The sequence below is a fragment of the Mycteria americana genome, chromosome 7 (genome assembly GCF_035582795.1).
Source record: "Mycteria americana isolate JAX WOST 10 ecotype Jacksonville Zoo and Gardens chromosome 7, USCA_MyAme_1.0, whole genome shotgun sequence".
Classification (NCBI taxonomy): domain Eukaryota; kingdom Metazoa; phylum Chordata; class Aves; order Ciconiiformes; family Ciconiidae; genus Mycteria; species Mycteria americana.
Genome location: NC_134371.1, coordinates 37993025 through 38012669, shown reverse-complemented (window position 1 = coordinate 38012669; position 19645 = coordinate 37993025). Strand labels below are relative to the sequence as shown.

Here is a 19645-nt window from a genome sequence, read left to right as displayed (position 1 = left end):
TAGGCATTTACTGCCTTTCTAGGTGAGAAGGAGCATTAAAAATGGGCCAAATCCTCCTCCCTGGGGCAGAGGTGCAATACTACCCTGGTGACCTAAACTGCGATGACACCTATGGCAGAGCCCGAGCTTGCCTCGGAGGAAGAGGCAGCGCGAAGGCTCTCTTTTCCCTCAATAAAAATAAAAAAAGCTGCCAAGTCTCTACCTGGCAGCACCAGCACTGCCCAGCTGCTGCCAGACTCAGTCAGGGCTACAAGAAACGCCCCCAGAGCAAGCTCCAGGGATACGGAGGCTTAAGTCGATAGCAGTGAGCAATTTTTATATAGTGCCTCCATCATCACTTAAGTGCATTGCTTCTAGCTCCCAGAGTACTCGGTAACAAACAATTTTTTTTAAAAAAATCTAATTATAGCAGAAAATAACCCAAAAAGCTTTCTGCTGGCAAAAAAAACCCAGGATAGCCATAGTGTGGATGGCACATGAGCCTCTCCCATAGTTCCATTATGCACGTGGTAGCCCTGTCCTCCAAGGTTTTGTGGCACGTGGTGCAAAGCCTGTTAGGGTGGGTTTCCAGACACTCAGAACCTGGTGGGATCCACAGTGTAAATGCAACCAGTGATTTCTTCAGCTGCCTTCATCTGCCTGCAGGAAAAGCAGTGAGGAACAGCACTGAGCAGAGCTTATCAAAGATTTAAACTTAAAAATACAGCAAGCCTTGCCCTGCTCCATATGTCTCCCTTCAAAATCAGCATTTGCACAGAAATACCCATAATTTTGCTCTACCCAAAAGAGCTGGGAGAGAAAAGGCATCATTTTATATGCTTGTGCTCATTTCTTCTTTCTCCTCCCTCTTTCTCCCAGGCTCTTCTCCTCCTTTCCAGGATACTTCTGACACTTATTGGGCAGGGGCAAAGGGGGTCCATCTCCCCTCCCCAGGCGCCAAGACTGCACCATAGCAAGAGGAGAGGAGCAGGGGATGGGGGTTTCCCTCCCTCCTGGCCTCTCAGGGAAGGTTTTGGTGGCTTCAGGGGATGCTGCCCTGGGGCAAGGCAGGGTGAGGCTGGGCTGGAGGGTTTATGGCTTTCTTTAACCCTGTGGGAAAGATCATGAAGCCCAGGGAAGAGGGCAATAAAGCCGTCAGGTCAGCAGCCAAGAAGAAGCGACAGGCAGAGGCAGGAGATGTCCCACGGAGAAAAAAAAACAATCAGCAGTAGGTGCACGGGAAAGGAGCTGGATGAGCTCAATTCCCATGTCCCTTGAGAGAGGCACCGCAGGATATGTCCACCCCAAGGAGCGGCTCTTGATTCAGCTCCCAGAAAGACTGCGCCTTTCCTAATTAATGTGCATTTCATTTACTCTGCATAATTTATTTCTCTTTGAGACACCAGCCCTGTGACAATATTTGATGTTGAATCAATCTGGAAACAAATATAGCTACTTTATCATTCCCATCTCAGCTCAGACACACACAATTCCTGTCTTGATGCCAGCAATCACAGCAGACCTCAGCAACAACTTTTACAAATTGCTTATTTCTGAGCTAGAATAATCCAAATTCCCTGTCCAAAGGCATCCACGGGGCTTTTTAAAAAGGCTCAGCTCTTCTCCAATGCTCAGAGAGGAACCGCTGACCTGTGGGAGGGCTGCTCACCCCAGGGATGCCCAGGAGGGTCCCCCCCATCCCCAGCCGTGGGATGGGGGGGGGGACCCCACAGCCCAAGGCCACCCAGCCAGGCACTGCTCTCACACTCCTTCATGTCCTTTGCACTCCCTGGCAGATCTGGTGCCAGGGACAGAGTACGGCATCGGGATTTCGGCCGTGATGGACAGCCAGCAGAGTGTGCCGGCAACCATGAATGCCAGGACCGGTGAGTTTGGCCCCATTGCATGCTCCAAGCACAGCCGGCTCCTATGGCTCAGACGTCCCCATAGGACAGTCTGTGCATGGGGATGAAGGTCTGCACCAACCCTCTCCCACAGAGCTTGACAGCCCCCGGGACCTCCTGGTGACGGCCTCCACGGAGACGTCCATCTCGCTGTCCTGGACCAAAGCCATGGGTCCCATCGACCACTACCGTGTCACCTTCACCCCTGCCTCGGGGATGGCCTCCGAAGTGACGGTACCCCGGGATGAGTCGCAGCTCACCCTCTTAGAGCTGGAGCCTGGGACAGAGTACACCATCTCCATTATCGCAGAGAGAGGACGCCAGCAGAGCCTGGAGGCCACCGTGGATGCCTTCACAGGTAGAGAAAGACAAGTTGGGATGGGGCCAAGGGCACAGACCACTGCCCCACACTGGCACCTCTGCCAGCCCACTGCATCCCCAGCGCGGAAACTCTTGAGGTGGTAATGGGGATGAGAGCTGGGGGCAATCTATCCACATGGGAGGAGGTCTGTGGACCTCAGAAGGAGGATGACCCTACCAGTGTGGGGATCCCATCCCCCTGGCCAGCAGCACTGAGCATACTTGCTTGGCTGGAGGCTCCCATACAGAAGAGGCAGGGTTGGGGGAACAGCCAGCCCATGCTGTCCTCTGCGGTCAGGGCAGTCTGTGTATCCATAAGAAGGAAAAACCAAGCCTTGAGGGACCTCACAAGCACCTCTGGGTGACAAGCCTACAGTTGAGAAGCCCAGACAGCAAATACCATCTATGGTGGGACAGCCCCATCACCCACCATATGGGTCTGGGATGGAGCGTGTTTGCAGGCAGAGCTGAGAAAAGCACCATTTTTCTCCTCCCAGTTCTGCCTCTCAAACCCAGCACAGTTTCAGACCAGTGGAGAGTCCAGAGCTGCAGCTTTACCACCTCTGTTGGATATTTCCCATACAAGCACTGGGAACAACATGGAGGCTGGGATCTGCAGACGGTTGGCGTTACATCTCCCCTCTCCATCTTGCAGGGGTCCGGCCCATCACACAGCTCCACTTCTCCCAGCTGACATCCTCCAGCGTGAATGTCACATGGAGTGATCCATCCCCACCAGCAGACCACCTCGTCCTCACCTACAGCCCCCAGGACGAGGAGGAGACACAGCAGCTCACACTTGATGGCACCCGCCGGCACGCCAGCCTGACAGGCTTGCAGCCATCCACTGAGTACCAAGTGTCGCTGGTGGCCGTGCATGGCACCGTCAGCTCCGAGCCTGTCATGGGCTCCATCACGACAGGTACCATGGGACCCCCCTGCCAGGCATGGGACCCCGCCAGGAGGGTGGGCAGGGGGACGGGGAGCGGACCTACCTCCCACAGCTTTGCTTTCTGCTCTGTCTCACCAGGGATTGATGCACCAAAGGACCTCAAGGTGGGCAATATTACCCAGGAGTCCATGATCGTCTACTGGAGCCCTCCCATCGCTGCTTTCGACCACTATAGAATATCCTACCGTGCCGCCGAAGGTAATGGGTCAGACCACTCTTTGCTTGTGCCCTGAGCTCACAGCTGCTAACCCTCCCTCCATCTGCAGGCACGAGCAAGCCACCAGGTCATCCTTACCCCAGGCAGCATCCCAGTGCCCTGGGAAAAGCCACCGATAGCTGGGATGGACCAAGAGGCTGCAGGGATGGAGGATGGAGTGTCTGGGATGAGGATGGGCAAGGGCCACTGTAGCCAAGGGCCAGCTCGGCACAGAGGAGCACAGGGAGTGATCCCCTGCAGTGTGCCCTCCCTGGGGATGGTTAATTCAGGGCCTGATCCTGAAATCCCACCTCCCCCACCTGCCTCCCCTGGCTCATCTCCCTTAGCCCCAGTTTCACCTACGATGCTGAAAAGGTCGAGACAGCAGAGTGATGGGCATGCAGGTGTGCACCTGCAGGCACAAAACTCAGTTACCTCCAGTATCAGCCCTGGAGAGGGCTTGTGGCATTGCCCTCCCCTCCTGAGCACCTCCTGTACCCCAGGGACGGGGCCAGCCATGATGCCAAAGCTCTTGGCTCTGTCCCCGCAGGGAGGACAGACAGCACCGCCGTCGCCAGCGATGCCACCGAGTACGCCCTCCGCCGCCTGCAGCCCGCCACCAAGTACGAGATTGGGGTGAAGAGTGTGCGGGGCCGGGAGGAGAGCGAGGTGGCCTCCATCACTGTGCACACAGGTGGGAAGGAGCTCCTGGTTGGCAGGTAGCCAACAAACAGTGCCAGCCCCTGCTTGCACTAGCAATCAGGCAGCTGAGAGGAAGCTGAAGCTCATGCCAGCCTGATGCAAGCTCAAGATGATGAGCAAGGCTCACGAGGGCCCAGTGTAGACTTTTGAAGTATGTCTAAGCAAAGCTTTTCCCGTATATGCATGTGTAGTCATGGGGGGGAGTAATAAATCTGTGTACCAGGCACAGGGAAGCCAGAGGTATGATGTTGGGCAACCATGACAACCTTTCCTAAAGTATTTCTACTTCCAGAAATAATCCCTGGGGAAGCCCTGATACAAACAGCATCTGCTGCAAGAATAGAACCCTCTGCTATCCCCAGACTCCTCAAAACCTAACAAAACCCCTAACATCCTAGGCTGTGCATCAGGAAAACAGTGGAAGAGCAGCCCAGGTAGCAGAGTAGCACAAGCTATGACATCTCTGCTCTCCAGCTAGGGCAGCAATAACTCATTGGCAGGCACATGTGCCTGGGCACCAAGGCAGGACCACAAGTGATGGGTCACAAGAAGCCCTTTCAGTTCATAGCCCAGTCTTTTAATGCCTCTGACTCTCTGAATCTGTCCCCCATGCAGCCATGGATGCCCCCTTGGGGGTCACAGCCACCAACGTCACCCCCACTGAGGCGCTGCTGCAGTGGAACCCGCCGCTGTCAGAAGTGGAGAGCTACATCCTCGTCCTCGCCCGCCACGCAGGTATGCTGAAACCCTGCGCCCCTCTGCCAAGAGCTTTGCTGGGGCTCCATTTCAGCTCACCTCCACTTCTCCCGATCCCAAAGCCTGGGGCTCAGCGGGTGCCCTCCACAGAGGGAGTAGGGAAGGTGCCTGCTCCCTACTACTTCGGGAGGGCAGCAGCTGGCGAGTGGCAGGGCTGTACTCCGTCCTCAGACATCAGCTCCTGCCACGCAGGTCCCATGGCAGTGCCCCTCACCAAGCCTCGGAGCATGGCAGTCCATACAGGAGGGGACTGGGATCCCCCTGCTTTAGTAACTGGCCCACCAGCAGCAACCCAGGGGCAAGCAAGTACCCATCCCACAGAAACTCAGTGTGCAGCAAACTCCCTGAAACCCACTACTGAAGGGAAAGAAAGCATCAGGCAAATATAGGGACTGTGGGAAAAATAAGACCATCCTTCAGACCAGAGACCACCACTACAGCTCAGCTGCCACACAATAGCTCATGGTGTTTCAGCAGTATAAGTGCTTTTAATCATGAGGTCCTATCCATAGACACCTTGCGGAGAACCACCTTGAATATGTACCCTAAATCATCTCTTTTGGCTTACAGTTGCAGGAGAAACAATTCTTGTGGATGGAGTGAACCAGGAGTACCAGCTGACCAACCTTCTGCCCAGTACCACCTACACAGTCTCTATGCACGCCACCAACGGGCCTCTCACCAGCCAGACCATCAGCACCAACTTTACAACTCGTACGTACAATCACCTCCCCACTGCCTGTTACGCGCCCTTAGCCATACATCCACCCCAGGAAAAGCAGCCAGCAAGGCTGAGCCAAAGCTCTTTTCACGTACGTATGGGTGTAGAAGTTGCCATGTGCCAAAAGGACACCCAAATACCAGTGTTGGGCACAACACAAGAACAGAATTTTAATCACAACAAGCATAAACCATCATTTTCACTCTTTCAACATCCATCCACTCCTGTCTTTTATTTCACCTGGATGTGGTTCCCCAAGACAACCCTTGACCAGGTCTTTTTCTTGCCCAAGGCCATAGTCCAGAAGAGCACTACCACCCATTTTGATTACAAGATGCTTGACAGACCCCATAGCACATGCATTTCAGAGCCATTACCCTTCAGAGAGTATGCAGGTAGAGGAAGACTTTTAGCAGGTTTGCAGAGCTCTGGTCAAGGCTGGGGATGGGTGATGAGGTCTGGAAATTGAGGGCAAGGATGGACTTTGGGCTGTAGCTCAGGGTTGCGAGGTTGAATCCCAGTGCACTGAGTTGGGAAGTGGGGCTGAGGTGGTTGTGAGTGAGAAATTGCACTTCCTTGGATCCCTATCCACCCTTGCAGTTTTGGATCCTCCAACAAATCTGACTGCAAGCGAAGTCACTCGACGGAGTGCCCTGCTCTCCTGGGTGCCTCCCATGGGAGAGATCGAGAACTACGTCATGACCTACAGATCCACCGATGGCAGCCGGAAGGTGAGTCCTCACAAAGAAAGAGGCTCATTAAGTCAAGGAATAACATGACTGTGGAGAAATGAGCAGGAGAATTGTATGAGGTTTAACAAGGCCAAGTGCAAGGTCCTGCACTTGGGCCACAGCAACCCCATGCAACGCTACAGGCTTGGGGAAGAGTGGCTGGAAAGCTGTCTGGCAGAGAAGGACCTGGGGGTGTTGGTTGACAGCCGGCTGAATATGAGCCAGCAGTGTGTCCAGGTGGCCAAGAAAGCCAATGGCATCCTGGCTTGTATCAAAAATAGCGTGGCCAGCAGGACTAGGGAAGTGATCGTGCCCCTGTACTCGGCACTGGTGAGGCCGCACCTGGAATACTGTGTTCAGTTTTGGTCCCCCCACTACAAGGACACTGAGGTGCTGGAGCGTGTCCAGAGAAGGGCAACGAAGCTGGTGAAGGGTCTGGAGCAGAAGTCTTATGAGGAGCAGCTGAGGGAGCTGGGACTGTTTAGCCTGGAGAAAAGGAGGCTGAGGGGAGACCTTATTGCTCTCTACAACTGCCTGAAAGGAGGTTGTAGAGAGGTGGGGGTCGGTCTCTTCTCCCAAGTAACAAGTGATAGGACAAGAGGAAATGGTCTCAAGTTGTGCCAGGGGAGGTTTAGAGTGGATATTAGGAAATTTTTCTTCACCGAGAGGGTTATCAATCATTGGAACAGGCTGCCCAGGGAAGTGGTTGAGTCGCCATCCCTGGAGGTATTTAAAGGACGTTTGGATGAGGTGCTTAGAGACATGGTGTAGTGGTGGTCTTGGCAGTGTTAGGTTTATGGTTGGACTCGATGATCTTAAAGATCTTTTCCAACCTATACGATTCTGTGATTCTGAGAAACCCAACAAAGCAAAAGAATGATACTCACTAGGTCAGGGAGAGACCAGAAGGGCAGAGGCTACTTTCTGCATAAGCAATACTTTAGATAAACAATTGGAAAAAGCAGGAAAATATTGCCTAGGGCAAAATCTTTATGCACACCTGGGTACAGAGGGCATGGCTGGAAAATTTGGAAGAACGGGGGAAATTCACAACATGTGAAACACAAGCAAGCTGAGGCAGGAGAAAATTATCCCATGAACAGAGATGCTAAAAATGCCTTTTGGCCTTCTTGCAAAAAGGAAGATAAGCTACAGATTGCTAAATAATCCCGCAATACAATATATTTCATTATTTAATGAGCGTGTCCATATCTGCCTGTCTGGAAGAGCTGCTACAAACGCTATCGGAAATACATCACCACAAGTAGTCTTGTTTCCTTTGCTGGCGTGACTGGCTCGCAGCAGCCAGAGGATAATAGCTTTGCAGAAGGGCTTCAATATAATGGTATATGGCATTGGTGACGATCAGAAAAATTAACGTGGCAGGAATTGACAGAGTCAAAACTGGCTGATAACCAGGTTGGCCAGCTCTACTCCTTGCAATGCTTGGGCAATCTGTCATGCCCTGTATCGAGGGCACACAGATCCCAACAGAGTTGGTAAATAGAGCACACAGACTGCAAATATTTAAATCTCCTGTGTCCAAACCAGCTAGCTTTCTCCCACCCAAATAAACCCAAAAGGTTGAATATATTCATTAACCTCACGTTGACTTAGTCCAGGGGTGTAACCAGACATGCAACACTCCTCGGCCAGGTACCAAGGGCTGCGGTAGTTTGTGGCTTCCCTTCCCTCCTCGCTTGCTCTTTAGGGTCTCCATCGCTTTTCTTATCTGTTGCTCTTGGTGTCTGCCTCCTTCTGGGACCCATGTACAGGAGCTGATTGTGGATGCCGAGGACACGTGGATCCGCCTGGAGGGGCTTTCCGAGACCACAGAGTACACCGTGCACCTGCAAGCTGCCCAAAATGCCATGCGGAGCGGCTTCATCTCCACCACCTTCACCACAGGTAAGGACTCGCACCACATCTGCTCGGCCAGGCAAGGCTTAGCTCACATACTGTGCTGGTAGACATGGGCTGCTTTTATGGGCTTTCCCTCCTCAGGCAGCATTTCACCACGATCCACAGAGAGGTACCTTCATTTCCTCGACCCACAGTGCTGCTCTGCTACAAAAAGTTAATGGCTGAAGGACCTATAATAAAAACACAAGGTCCAGCCCAGGGCAAGGGGATTTGAGCTTCAGACCAGGAACCATCTACCAGGCCCTTTGCCTTGCCCTTGCCCCTCCCCAAATGTATAAAGAGAGGAAAAAAACCACAAAATTCAACAACACATTATCAACAGATATGCTCTTGTAGTGAGTAGGGAGAGACCCAGTTGGTCTCTCCATGCTGTAGACATGGTCTGATCTCTCACAAATACACAGAATCATAGAATAGTTTGGGTTGGAAGGGACCTTTAAAGGTCATCTAGTCCAACCCCCCTGCAATAAGCAGGGCCATCTTCAACTAGATCAGGTTGCTCATAGCCCTGTCCAACCTGACCTTGAATGATTCCAGGGGTAGGGCATCCCTGGAAATATCAAGCAGGTGCATCTCCACCACCATAATGGAGTCACAGGCAGCAGAGCCAGCATGCCCGCAGGACTGTGGTCCCACTGATTTTATCTAGCTGCATTATTCCTCCACCTCTAATTCTAGAGATTTCATGATCTACTAAGGCAATGGGAATGGTTTCCTTTCCAAATCAAATGGTGGGCATCCACAGCCATCATAACCCTCACAGATGGAGTGCTTACACTTGCAAGAATGAAGCTTGCATGAAAATGTCACCATTGCTCCCAGCCTTTGCAACCACTCACATTAGAAATCCCTAATATAGTCCCTCATCCTCTTTGAAAAGCCTTGCTAGGCCAGGGCACTTAAGAGACAGAGTGCATTTTGTTCAGGGCTGAATCCAATTATGTTTCTCCTGGGCTTCAAAAGCACTAAGAAGCCTGAAGATGATGTCCACCGAAATTCCTCCTATCTGTACTGCCAGTTTGATTAGGAGAGTTTTCTTTGAATGTGCTGTGGATACACTTCCCCATCCTGGTTACATGCAAAGGTCCCCTTACCTGCTTTTAAGAGATAATAGAAACTAGTCACATCAACAAAAAAAGAGAAGACTCTTCTCTAATACATCTATGGATCAGGCTTTCCTGTTATTCTCACCTCTTATGCATAAAGCCAGTGCAATTCAGGCAGGTGATGGAAAAATGTGTGTAATCTTTGAAGCTGTTTGGGAGTCAGGGATGAAACTGCACGGGGCTGGCTTCTCAGCTGGGATAAAGCAGCAGAAACCCACTCACGTTGGGCAAGGAGAGCACCGTTTCCATTAAACACAAATGTCAGACCTCGGCAGTGTTAGAGACACCGTTGCCAGCTGATGCAGCATCCAAACACAGATTTAATTTGCCTTTAAGATGAAGATAGGCATCAGCAAGAAACCAGTTTCTCCTCACTTACTCCATATATCGATGAGACAGAAGCACCCAGGAACAAACATCAAGGCAATGCAATCCATGAGCAGCATTCCTCAGCAAAGAATCGGGGTCTGGGATTCAATTCACTCTGGCAGCGTATCGGGCCACTTTGCAGAGAACAAGGACTTGTCTTTAAGGAGACAAAAAAGAAAAACAAAAAAACAAAAAAAACCCAGGCTTAATTTAAATTGTTTTGCTTCCTTCTGCTCACAGTACACATCCTGGGGTTCTTCCATTCCCTCTGACATATTAATAGCTCAGCCTCTGTTTCATGTTTGCATAAGGTTCTTGGGGAATTGTATACAGATGGGATAAAAGGAAGAAACAGATACAGTATTTATAATTTATAGTGGTTTGAAATGTCTTTCAAGGTCTCCTTGGCTCTTAAAGAGATGAATATAAATTAAGAAACAAGTAATCTCCGCAGAGCTCAGGGGAGCCTGAAGTGGTTGTCTTTGAAGCAGTTTTCATTGTTGGATACTACAAAATGCAAACACTGTCTCACCAGACTTTGTGCTACAGACCACGGAGATTGGAAAAAATAGGGGATCTTCAAGATTTGGACAAAGCAACGACCTCTGAGTCTTCAGGTCACAAGGGTGGGGGGAATACACCCAAGTTGGAAATAACAGACAAGGGTCTGTACCCTGGTCCTACGGGGTGTCACGCAGCTGTGACAGATGCACACAGCATGTCCTTCACACCTTCTCAATGCATAAGCAAGACACCCTTGAAAACCGCATCCACGTTGCCAGCTCTGCACTCATTTACTCCATCATCCACACGCACCAACAGCAAAGAAAAAGATGTATTTTCCCCTTTTGCGTTAAATGAGAAAAAAATTAACCCAGAATTGACATCCCAATACTGCTGGGGTCTCGTAGTTAAGAGTCTCTTAAACTCTGACCCCCAAATAAGATGTTTCTTCATTAGAGGACACCTGGAGCACAGCCACACAGCCCACACTGCCCATCTCTAGCATCTCGCACAACACAATTCCTGCTCCAGTTTGCAAGTGACAATCAGCCTAGCATAAGTCCACCATCATTTCCAAGGGCATGGATCAGGAGAATCCCCCCGGCATCACTAAAGTCATAAAACTTGTTTGGAGCTGGCAATCCTGAGAGGAGAACAGGTTTTGGTATTTTCACAGCTGTCTAAATATGCTGGTGACAGCTTAAACCCCAGGGTTTCAGACACAGTGCAGAAAGATGGTCCAAGAAGTGACATCCCTCATCATTCATAGTGATGTTACCACGCACCTTTCCAATATAGGACATATGGGAGTTTAATTAATATATGCACACATTTTTTTTCCATTAAATCCTCTGATGTTGTTGGCAGATATAAAGTCCCACCACGTTTGCAGAATAACTTGAGACACAGAAGCCAAGTTAGACCTTTCCTGGATCATAACCAGTGGGGCCCAAGGCATGTGGAAAGGTGTAAAGGGTGTCACTCTGCTTAAATTTTGCCTTTTTTTTTTTTTTAATTTCACAGGCGGACGTGTCTTTGCTAATCCTCAGGACTGCGCCCAGCACCTGATGAATGGAGACACACTGAGCGGCGTCTACACCATCTCCATCAACGGGGACCTCAGCCAGCGAGTGCAGGTGTACTGCGACATGACCACCGACGGAGGTGGCTGGATTGTGAGTAGCCGTGTGGTTGTCCTCATCACAAAGTAACGGAGTCCCATCCTACCAGCAAAGCCAAGCACCACGCTGCAGGGGAACGACAGCAGGCTTAATATCGCACACTTCATTTCCCACGCCATAGGGAATGGCCCACGCTCCAGTAATAATAGTTACACTTGGAGAAATGCCCTTTGATTTATTTGACATGTTTGCAGTGCTTCTGGAGATCAAAATCTGAGAGTGAAGCAGATTTATTGTTCTAGAAATGAAATTAATGGCCAATAGCTTTCACGGGGAATGATTCACACTGCCTGCAGTAGGAGGGTGTCAGGCATCACCCCCATTGAGTCCGCACAGGAGCATTTTAGAGGCAAATGCCTGTTTGGCTTTTGAATTGCACAAACACTGCTTGTCTTGACATAGATGGACTGACAACTTAAGTAAATAATGCTCTGGTGCTTTGATTTTATTCATGTCAAGCACTTACTTACACGCATTACACAAAACTCTGCTAGATGTATAGTCGAAAAAAAAAATGGGCTTCCTCTAATGCTGATTTCTAGCACAGATTTTATTTTAGCCATGAAATTTCACTCCGTCTCACTCTGCCTCAGAGCATCCCCTTGGATATCACAGAAAGAGCCAGCCAAAAGCAGAATCACATGCTAGAAAACAAGAGGCACTACGCATCAGGTAGAGCAGAAAGCTTGAAGGCTGATTCCTTCCTATTATAACATTGATTTGCCTTGGACATCATGTAACATCTCTTCAGTTTCTCCATCTGCACAGGAATTAATTGCATGGCTGCAATTAACACTAACTGGATGGGCATTGCAATTTTCTCCCCTGAAACGCATGATGGAAAGAAAGTATTATCTTTATTTTGTGTGCCCCAAAGCCCAGTGAGGCTGTCCCTCTTCTCCTTCACACTCATTTTCCCCCTGGTCTTCCCCCACCACAGGTCTTCCAGAGGCGACAGAATGGACTGACCGACTTCTTCCGGAAATGGGCAGATTACCGGGTTGGCTTTGGAAACTTGGAGGATGAGTTTTGGCTGGGTAAGACCTTAAGCAGCTGTCTTTCATCGACGCATTAAACCCAAGCTCCCTGTACACTGTGCTGCTCACCCATGCCAGCTGTTGGCTCCTCACCTTTCAACCCACTCCTCTACGCTCTCCCTTGGACAGTTTTCCTTCCGATGTTCATTCCCTGCCTTGCATGTTAGAAAGTCACTCATGGGCACACCACATAAAAGCATATCATGAAGGCCAGCAGCTCCCTAATTTGCCTCTCCTAGGAGAGAAGAGGGTACATTGGGAGTCTTCATGGACCAAAACCCATCATTCTCCTTTGGATGACTACAGGTTGCATTGGTGGCATCTACAGCTCATAGAATCATGGACCTCACCTGGCCTTGGCCAGCAAGCCAGTTGCCCAAATAAAGTAGGAAAGGGGTGAGCAGGAGACCCAGCACAGCTCTGAAACGAAGCATGCTCCCCCAAAACCTGAACATGAGCCAAGGCCAGCCCTGCAGCATAAACATGCTCTGGCTTGTACGGGAGCTTACCAGCTCAAAAGACAGGTGTGCCACACAAGAAGCACCAGGGCTCCCCAGCTGAATGCCCCCAGCTTCAGCAGCATGGAGAAAGCTGAACCTGGGGCTTGAACCCACCCCTCATAGCCAGGGGGAAGTGAAGCTTGAGTGGGGACAGAATGCTCAGACCCCACCAGTGCCAGGAGAGACAAAGACTTAACCAGAAGTGCTGTTGCTCTCTCTCCTCTCCTCGCTCTCATTTCCCACAGACATTTTATTTGCCTAGAGCTTTTTTTGTTTGCTTACGGAGTGGATCCAGGTACTGGGTCTCACCGGGTGTCTTGCTGCTTGTCTCACCAGGCTTGGACAACATCCACAAGATCACGTCCCAGGGGCGCTATGAGTTGCGAATAGACATGAGGGATGGCCAGGAAGCAGCGTACGCCTACTACGACAAGTTCTCCATTGGCGACTCCCGCAGCCTGTACAAGCTGCGAATCGGGGACTACAATGGCACTTCAGGTACAACCTCAGTGCTAGCGAGTAGTAGGGAAATCCTGGGACCGGTGGGTCCAAAACTGTGAAGGAAATCCCAACATCAAAGCTTACTTGTCTGGAGCAGCAAAATGCAAGCCCTTTCTGCCTTCCTGCAGTCCATCATGTAAACCAGGCTGATAAATCCTACTAAGGACAGCGGGAATTTTCCATTGGGGATTAGATATTAAATATCAGAGGCATTGCTGTTCAAATAATGAGGTCAATTGTCAGAGGTGTCATCTCACTTGGCAATCACCACAGCTTGCTATTGATGTTGGGCTGGAGAGTGTATTTATTGCCCTCCCACAGCAATGGAAAAATCTGAAATCCTCTGCATCGTTTCCTCATGCAGAGGGCAAACAGTCCGGTTTTGCAAGGACAGTGTCACACCTGCTTGCTCAGTTGATGCAGGAGCACTAGGCTTTGCCTACCAGAAAATGGTGGGTGAGGGATGACGGAGGGAGGACACAGAGGTGTCTTTGCCAAGAAAGGGGAAGGGGTACAGCTGCAGCCCCTTTAGCTGGGATAGGCATGCCCAGTGCAAGCCTCCGTGATCCAGACAAAACTTCACTGCCATGTACTTAGTGAGGAACCCCACACCATATCTAAGAGGCAGGAATTTTCCTATACAATGTCTGGTAGTTGCCACTGGAAGAGAAGAGACAGGGATCTTGGTTGCTGCAACACAGCACTTGCTCTGACCTTAAGTCCCAGGGCACAAGGCACCCAACCTATTGCCAAAAATGCCAGTAACAGTGCTGCAGACACGACTCCCTCCCCTTCCCCACACAAGCTCTTCTAGCCGTCCAGCCAAGGAGCTTCTGCTCCACCTTGAGCAAAGAGAGCCAAGATTCACCAAATGGTTCATTGCCGACAGGTTTTCTAGCAAGCCTCTCAGTGGCTGGACTGGACACAGCTACCATGGGTCCACTTCATATTTTCTTAGGTACCACCAAGGAGCTTATTAAGAATGTCTCCTGTCTCCTGTGCATGACTCAGTTGTAATAATGACCATATTTCACTTTGGCTCCTCTTTCACCCAAAAGCAGCTCTCTTGTTCCTTAGTAAGGAGGGGAGATGAGGTTGGTGGTTTTGGTGCAATAAGACAACACACACATTCCAAAAGGTTCTTCCCTTTATCCACAGGGAGAAAAGAAGGCCAAGCACCTTGGTTCAAGAGGCCAATGCTTGGTCTCCTCTGGGAGAAAAAGTTCCCTTTGGCTAACAAGAGGGAAGGAGGCTGAAAGTATCCTGAAGTTACGTAGCAGATCCAGGCTTCAGGAGATGAGGCAGGGATGCCCAACTCTAGGATTTAATTCATTTCTGAAACACTGAAATTCAGATCCAAACCCAGTACAGCATCTTATCTACCAAACCCAAGCAGCCTCTAATATTTGCTGTGGTCTGTACTGATCCTAAACCAACAGCAGTGGACCTCAGATGAACCAACTGTGAGCAATTCCAGTTAATGTTATTCCTGGACTTTCAGCTGCCTGAGTTGTTGATCCACATATACGAGAATATCCTAATTTCCTTGTGAAAAGAGCAGATGACTCAGGCTCCATCATCCCTAACAGCACCTCTTTCCGCAGGGGACTCCCTCACCTATCACCAGGGCCGCCCCTTCTCCACCAAGGACAGGGACAACGATGTCGCTGTGACCAACTGTGCCATGTCCTACAAAGGAGCCTGGTGGTATAAGAACTGCCACCGCACCAACCTCAATGGCAAGTACGGAGAGTCCCGGCACAGTCAGGTAAGGGCAGAGCTGGGCTGAAAGCCTTCAGTATTTCTTCCAGCAGCACAACCAAGCATGACAGCAAGCCCAAGCTAGGGCTGGGACTGCGCCAGCGTCAGGAGCACCGCTGGGGTGACCCAACACAAGCTGGAGCAAAAGGAACCACCTTCAAGCCATTTGGGCTAGTGCTGTGTGCCTCACGCTGGCTGCCATGGTCATTTACTGTGGTACCTTGTTAAGTTACATTTAAAAAAATACATACATAAAATTTGATCAGGAGCCTTTGAGCAGTGGGAAAAAACCCATCAAGGCAGAGCAGCAGAAGAGTTTCTTGCTCCCACTGTAGCAGGACCTTTCTTCTGGCTTCTCTATGGCGGTCAACCTTGATTCCTTCCTCTCCCACTCTAGTTTCTTGTTAGGGTCTTTCTTTACCCTGTGCCTTTCTCTCCCTCCTGCCAGGGGATTAACTGGTACCATTGGAAAGGCCACGAGTTCTCCATTCCCTTCGTGGAAATGAAGATGCGACCTTACAACCACCGTAACATCTCTGGGAGGAAGCGACGGTCCCTACAGCTCTGAGCCAGCTGAACTCCCTCCCACCTCCCACCACCTGACCTTTTCTGTCATTTGTTTGTATTTTATAATATGAAAAGGGAAAAAAAAATTACTACTCGTCTGAGATAGCAACCTGCCCCTCATGAGTGCTGGAGGGAACCACGGCACAAGCAAATGCTGTGGGAAAGGAAAGACCTCATTGCTTTGCATCTGTCCCAGAGAAATACCAAATTTCCAGTCTCCCTACCCCAATACTCTGGCCCTTAACAGGAGAAGAAAGAGAGAGGAAGAGACAGACAGATTTTTGATATTTTTTTAAAAGACTTAGAAATCCCCAGCAAACCCTGTTAGAAACATTTGTCACGGGGCTCGTGGCAGAAACCTTCCCCACAGGGACCTTGGTGTGGCCATTTCCACCCCAGTCATGGCCAGGGACACCCGTCCTCTCCCTGCCCCTCCTGGCAGGGAGGTCCTAAGCTTCATGCCATCCTGTAGACACCAAATCCTCCAGCAGGCAGAGGCCTATCTCTCCTTCTGGCCTGGTCATCCCTCCCCTACGCACAGGCACTATACGCATGGAGACAAAGCAAGGATGAGCAAACGCAAGGCTCACCCCGGCCCCAGTTTTCACAGATCACACCAGGAGGGCTTGGCGAATATCTGCATATGTAGGCAAACTCTAGAGAGCCCACAGCTCATGTGTTGGCCCCACCACAGCCAAAGTCATCCTCACGTACATGATGTGTAGGGGAACAAGAGCTGCTCCATCAGCCCCAACCTGCATCATCCACTCCTCTGAGCTGAACTCATCCCACTCCAGGTGCACGACGTCTGCCTAGGTTACGCTGAGCTTGATGGAGAAGGAAGGAGTCAAATTAGAGGACTGTGAGAAAAATAACTACTTGCGGTCTTGAACTCTAGCCCGTTTTCCCTGCTATTTCTATATGCCAGCACACTGTCTCTCACTGAGGTCATTGGTCCCAAACCAGAGTCTCAGAGAAGGACCCGCAACCAAAAGAGCTATCACACAACCGCAGCCCAGCCTGAAGCCAGCAGCGGGCACAGCCCAGGTGCTCTTGTTCAGGGGCCTCCACGCACACGGGGAATGATGACAACACAGCCGAGGGAAGACAAACACAAGCTGAAAAATGCCCATTCCCTTCCTTCTCCTACACCATCCCTCTTCGCCACCATCACAAGAGGGACACAAATCTCAGTGCCTTGGTATCACCATCTCTCTAACAGGAAATCAACTGTTTCCCTTCCTCGATGGAAGGCTTAGTCCATTCAGATTTTGGAGCACTTCAAGACCCTTGGAAGAATAGATGAGTTCACTCTTCCCGTCCTTAACTTCTCCCATCTTAAGGTCAATGGACCCTTCAGATAGCTCTGGCTGCACTCTGTTGTCATTGACACCACCTCCACGTAGCCCAAACAACGACCATGCTGGAGTCACTCCTCTGCCGAGGACTCTGATCAATGCTGGGCATTGTCACTGGCCTGGAGAAGGGTCTCATCCCCACATCCGAGGACAATGCAGCTCATCGCTGGGTTCACAGCCAAGGGAGCATTACAAATGCTAAACACTGCTTTTTTATTTTATCACACTGAAGCTGCTTTGTCTCAAGAAACATCTTCCAGATGGCAACATAAAGACATCTTTGCAGTAGCTTATAATTCAGGCCAGTGTCTCTTTCATGGTCATGCTTCTGGATTTTCTGACATTACTCACCATGGCTGCAGAGCTGAAGAAGGGCATTAAGCGGGAAACGCAGCCTCCTTGTCCGTGCCACGTACTGGCACATGAAATCATAGCTAACCCCAAGGTCAGGATTAGGTACAGGGTCCAGCCCATCAAGTGGTCAGCTTACAAGCTGCAGCCTGACCTGGAGTAAGGATGCTGTAGCTCAGCAACATCTTATATGTAAATGAGGCATCTCTTCTCACTTCTCATCAGCATCAAATCATGCAACAAGTCAACGAGTTGAGAAACAGGTCAGTCAGAGAGGCTGCAGATGATGGGATCTCTTGCAGGACATGGCCGGTGTCATGATGGCAGCGTGTCACGCCTCCTGAGCAGCCTGCCCTGTTTTAGGTCTCAAAAGCCAACAAGAAGCAGCTGATAGAACTGATGAAAACCTAAGAAGCCTCCTAGTAGACTAGCAGAGTAACGTTTTTCCCAACATCACCAAGAGTTTATAGGCAAGAAGTGTCCTAACAACAGCACTATAGTGTAATGGTTACAATGAGGAGCAGAGACTGACAGTGGAAGGCATTCATCGCCTGTCTCGGATGGTGCTGTTTGCTTATCTACCCAGGTGAAAGGAAGAGGTGTCAGTGGAAACACGGGAGCTCATCATTGGCAGTCAAGTGGAAGGCAAGAAATCTCTCTTTTTCAAAAGTACAAGTGAAACAGAAAATCAAAACATGCCAAGCTTTTCCAGGAGGTTCAAAAGAAGATCCTCAAAAAGGTTCATTATTCTCTAAATAGATTTACTGACTTATATCTCTCCCTCCCTGCTCATGTTTGTCATCCCTTTTACAAGTCCTGTAACCAGGATGAGAGGACCTGGTTGACACAACTCCATCATCAAGTCTGAAGGATTACCTTGGAGATAATATCAGACCTTCCGCTGCCGTTATATACCAATGCTGGTCCTTGATCTCACATATTGTACCAGGGTGTTACCTTTCCGTTATCCTGGTGAAACACAGATGCTAAAATCTTTTAAAGGAAAGGCATCTACACCTGCTGGTTTTGTTCTTCTGGTGATAACCTAACCCAAGCCTAGGCATAGAATCAGCAACAATGACCCGGTCATTTGGGCCATTGTCCCTTATTCACATTGTCCATATACAAGATACAATTTTCCAGAAATTTATTTTCCATCATTGCCTGATGAATTTTTTTGGGCAAAGCTCCTGCCACCGGTTCCAAGCAAACTTGTGCTTAATGTTGATGCTACAAACAGCCAGGTGATTAAATACAGCCTGTCTTTACCCTCCATCACTGGTTGGGCAAGCCCTTTTTCTGAATTCATTCTCCAACCAGAGCAAGTTTGGCCCTGTACCCCATCAGCACAGCATTGAGACTGAATGAAGTCTTGGCAACAGGCCTGAAATTCCCAGAAACCCAGCCTGGATCCTGCACAATGCTCATCTTGAGAGACCTTGGCTCCAGCACATGAACCATCACTGGGCTCTGGTGGCTCCTCTGCTATCCAGCTCGTATGGCCCAGTCTTGCCCCAGACCCCAAAATGAACCTGAAGCTGTTACCAGAACCACACTATCCACTGCGAGATGCCAGATCCCATAACACCAAGCAGGGAGAAGCACATCAGGTCCTTCACCCAGCAGAGCACCATGGGTGCCCAGGACCCCCGTAGCCTTTCAAAGCCGCCTCTTATTTCTAACCTCAAAATCCTGGAATGAAACACCAAGGGACTTTCTCATCTCTTGCCCCATTTTAATTTCCCTCCGTTTCCATTCCTGCCAGACCTCTGAGCCCACCTTCCCACCATGCACTGCACTAAAATGTAAACAAAGGGGGGAAAAAAAGGCCTGAAAGGAAAAGCTGCTTTTAGTAAAGTGATCCTTAAGACAGCATTTATAAATTAATAATTTGGGGAAGGATAGAGGCCAGGCCCTCCCCAAAGGTAGCCAGGTTTTGGCAGAAGGATGCTGGAGGAGTGTCAGAGCCACACAAAGGTTGGGGAGAAGCCTTTGCTTCTACTCCTCATCTTTGCATTATTTTACCGCGGGAATCTCAAAGCACAGTACCAGCCTAAATGCCCTCTTACCTCCTTCCCAAAGCGATGCTCACCCCAGATGAAGCAGAGGTGAGGCACTGTGGTGTGGAGAGCACAGCTCACACCACCTTCATCCCTAGCACTGCAGGAGGGGAGGGCTCAGGCAGT

At 50.1% G+C, this 19645-nt stretch overlaps 1 protein-coding gene across 2 annotated transcripts in view; it reads left to right on the top strand.

Moving 5' to 3' along the window:
- The window catches only part of TNR (tenascin R), a 29982-nt gene extending 14152 nt beyond the window's left edge, over positions 1–15830 (top strand). The window contains exons 8-21 of one of the 2 annotated variants that reach the window (XM_075509199.1): positions 1776–1865; positions 1978–2241; positions 2899–3165; positions 3274–3393; positions 3942–4085; positions 4709–4828; positions 5426–5563; positions 6171–6301; positions 8077–8209; positions 11227–11378; positions 12325–12421; positions 13258–13419; positions 15027–15190; positions 15632–15830. In XM_075509199.1, the coding sequence (XP_075365314.1) occupies positions 1776–1865; positions 1978–2241; positions 2899–3165; positions 3274–3393; positions 3942–4085; positions 4709–4828; positions 5426–5563; positions 6171–6301; positions 8077–8209; positions 11227–11378; positions 12325–12421; positions 13258–13419; positions 15027–15190; positions 15632–15751 (2102 nt within the window). In that variant the 3' untranslated portion in view covers positions 15752–15830. Of the gene's footprint in view, positions 1–1775; positions 1866–1977; positions 2242–2898; positions 3166–3273; positions 3394–3941; positions 4086–4708; positions 4829–5419; positions 5564–6170; positions 6302–8076; positions 8210–11226; positions 11379–12324; positions 12422–13257; positions 13420–15026; positions 15191–15631 lie in introns of both variants that reach the window. The other variant, XM_075509198.1, reaches the window with a different exon arrangement.
- Positions 15831–19645: the final 3815 nt, after the last annotated feature.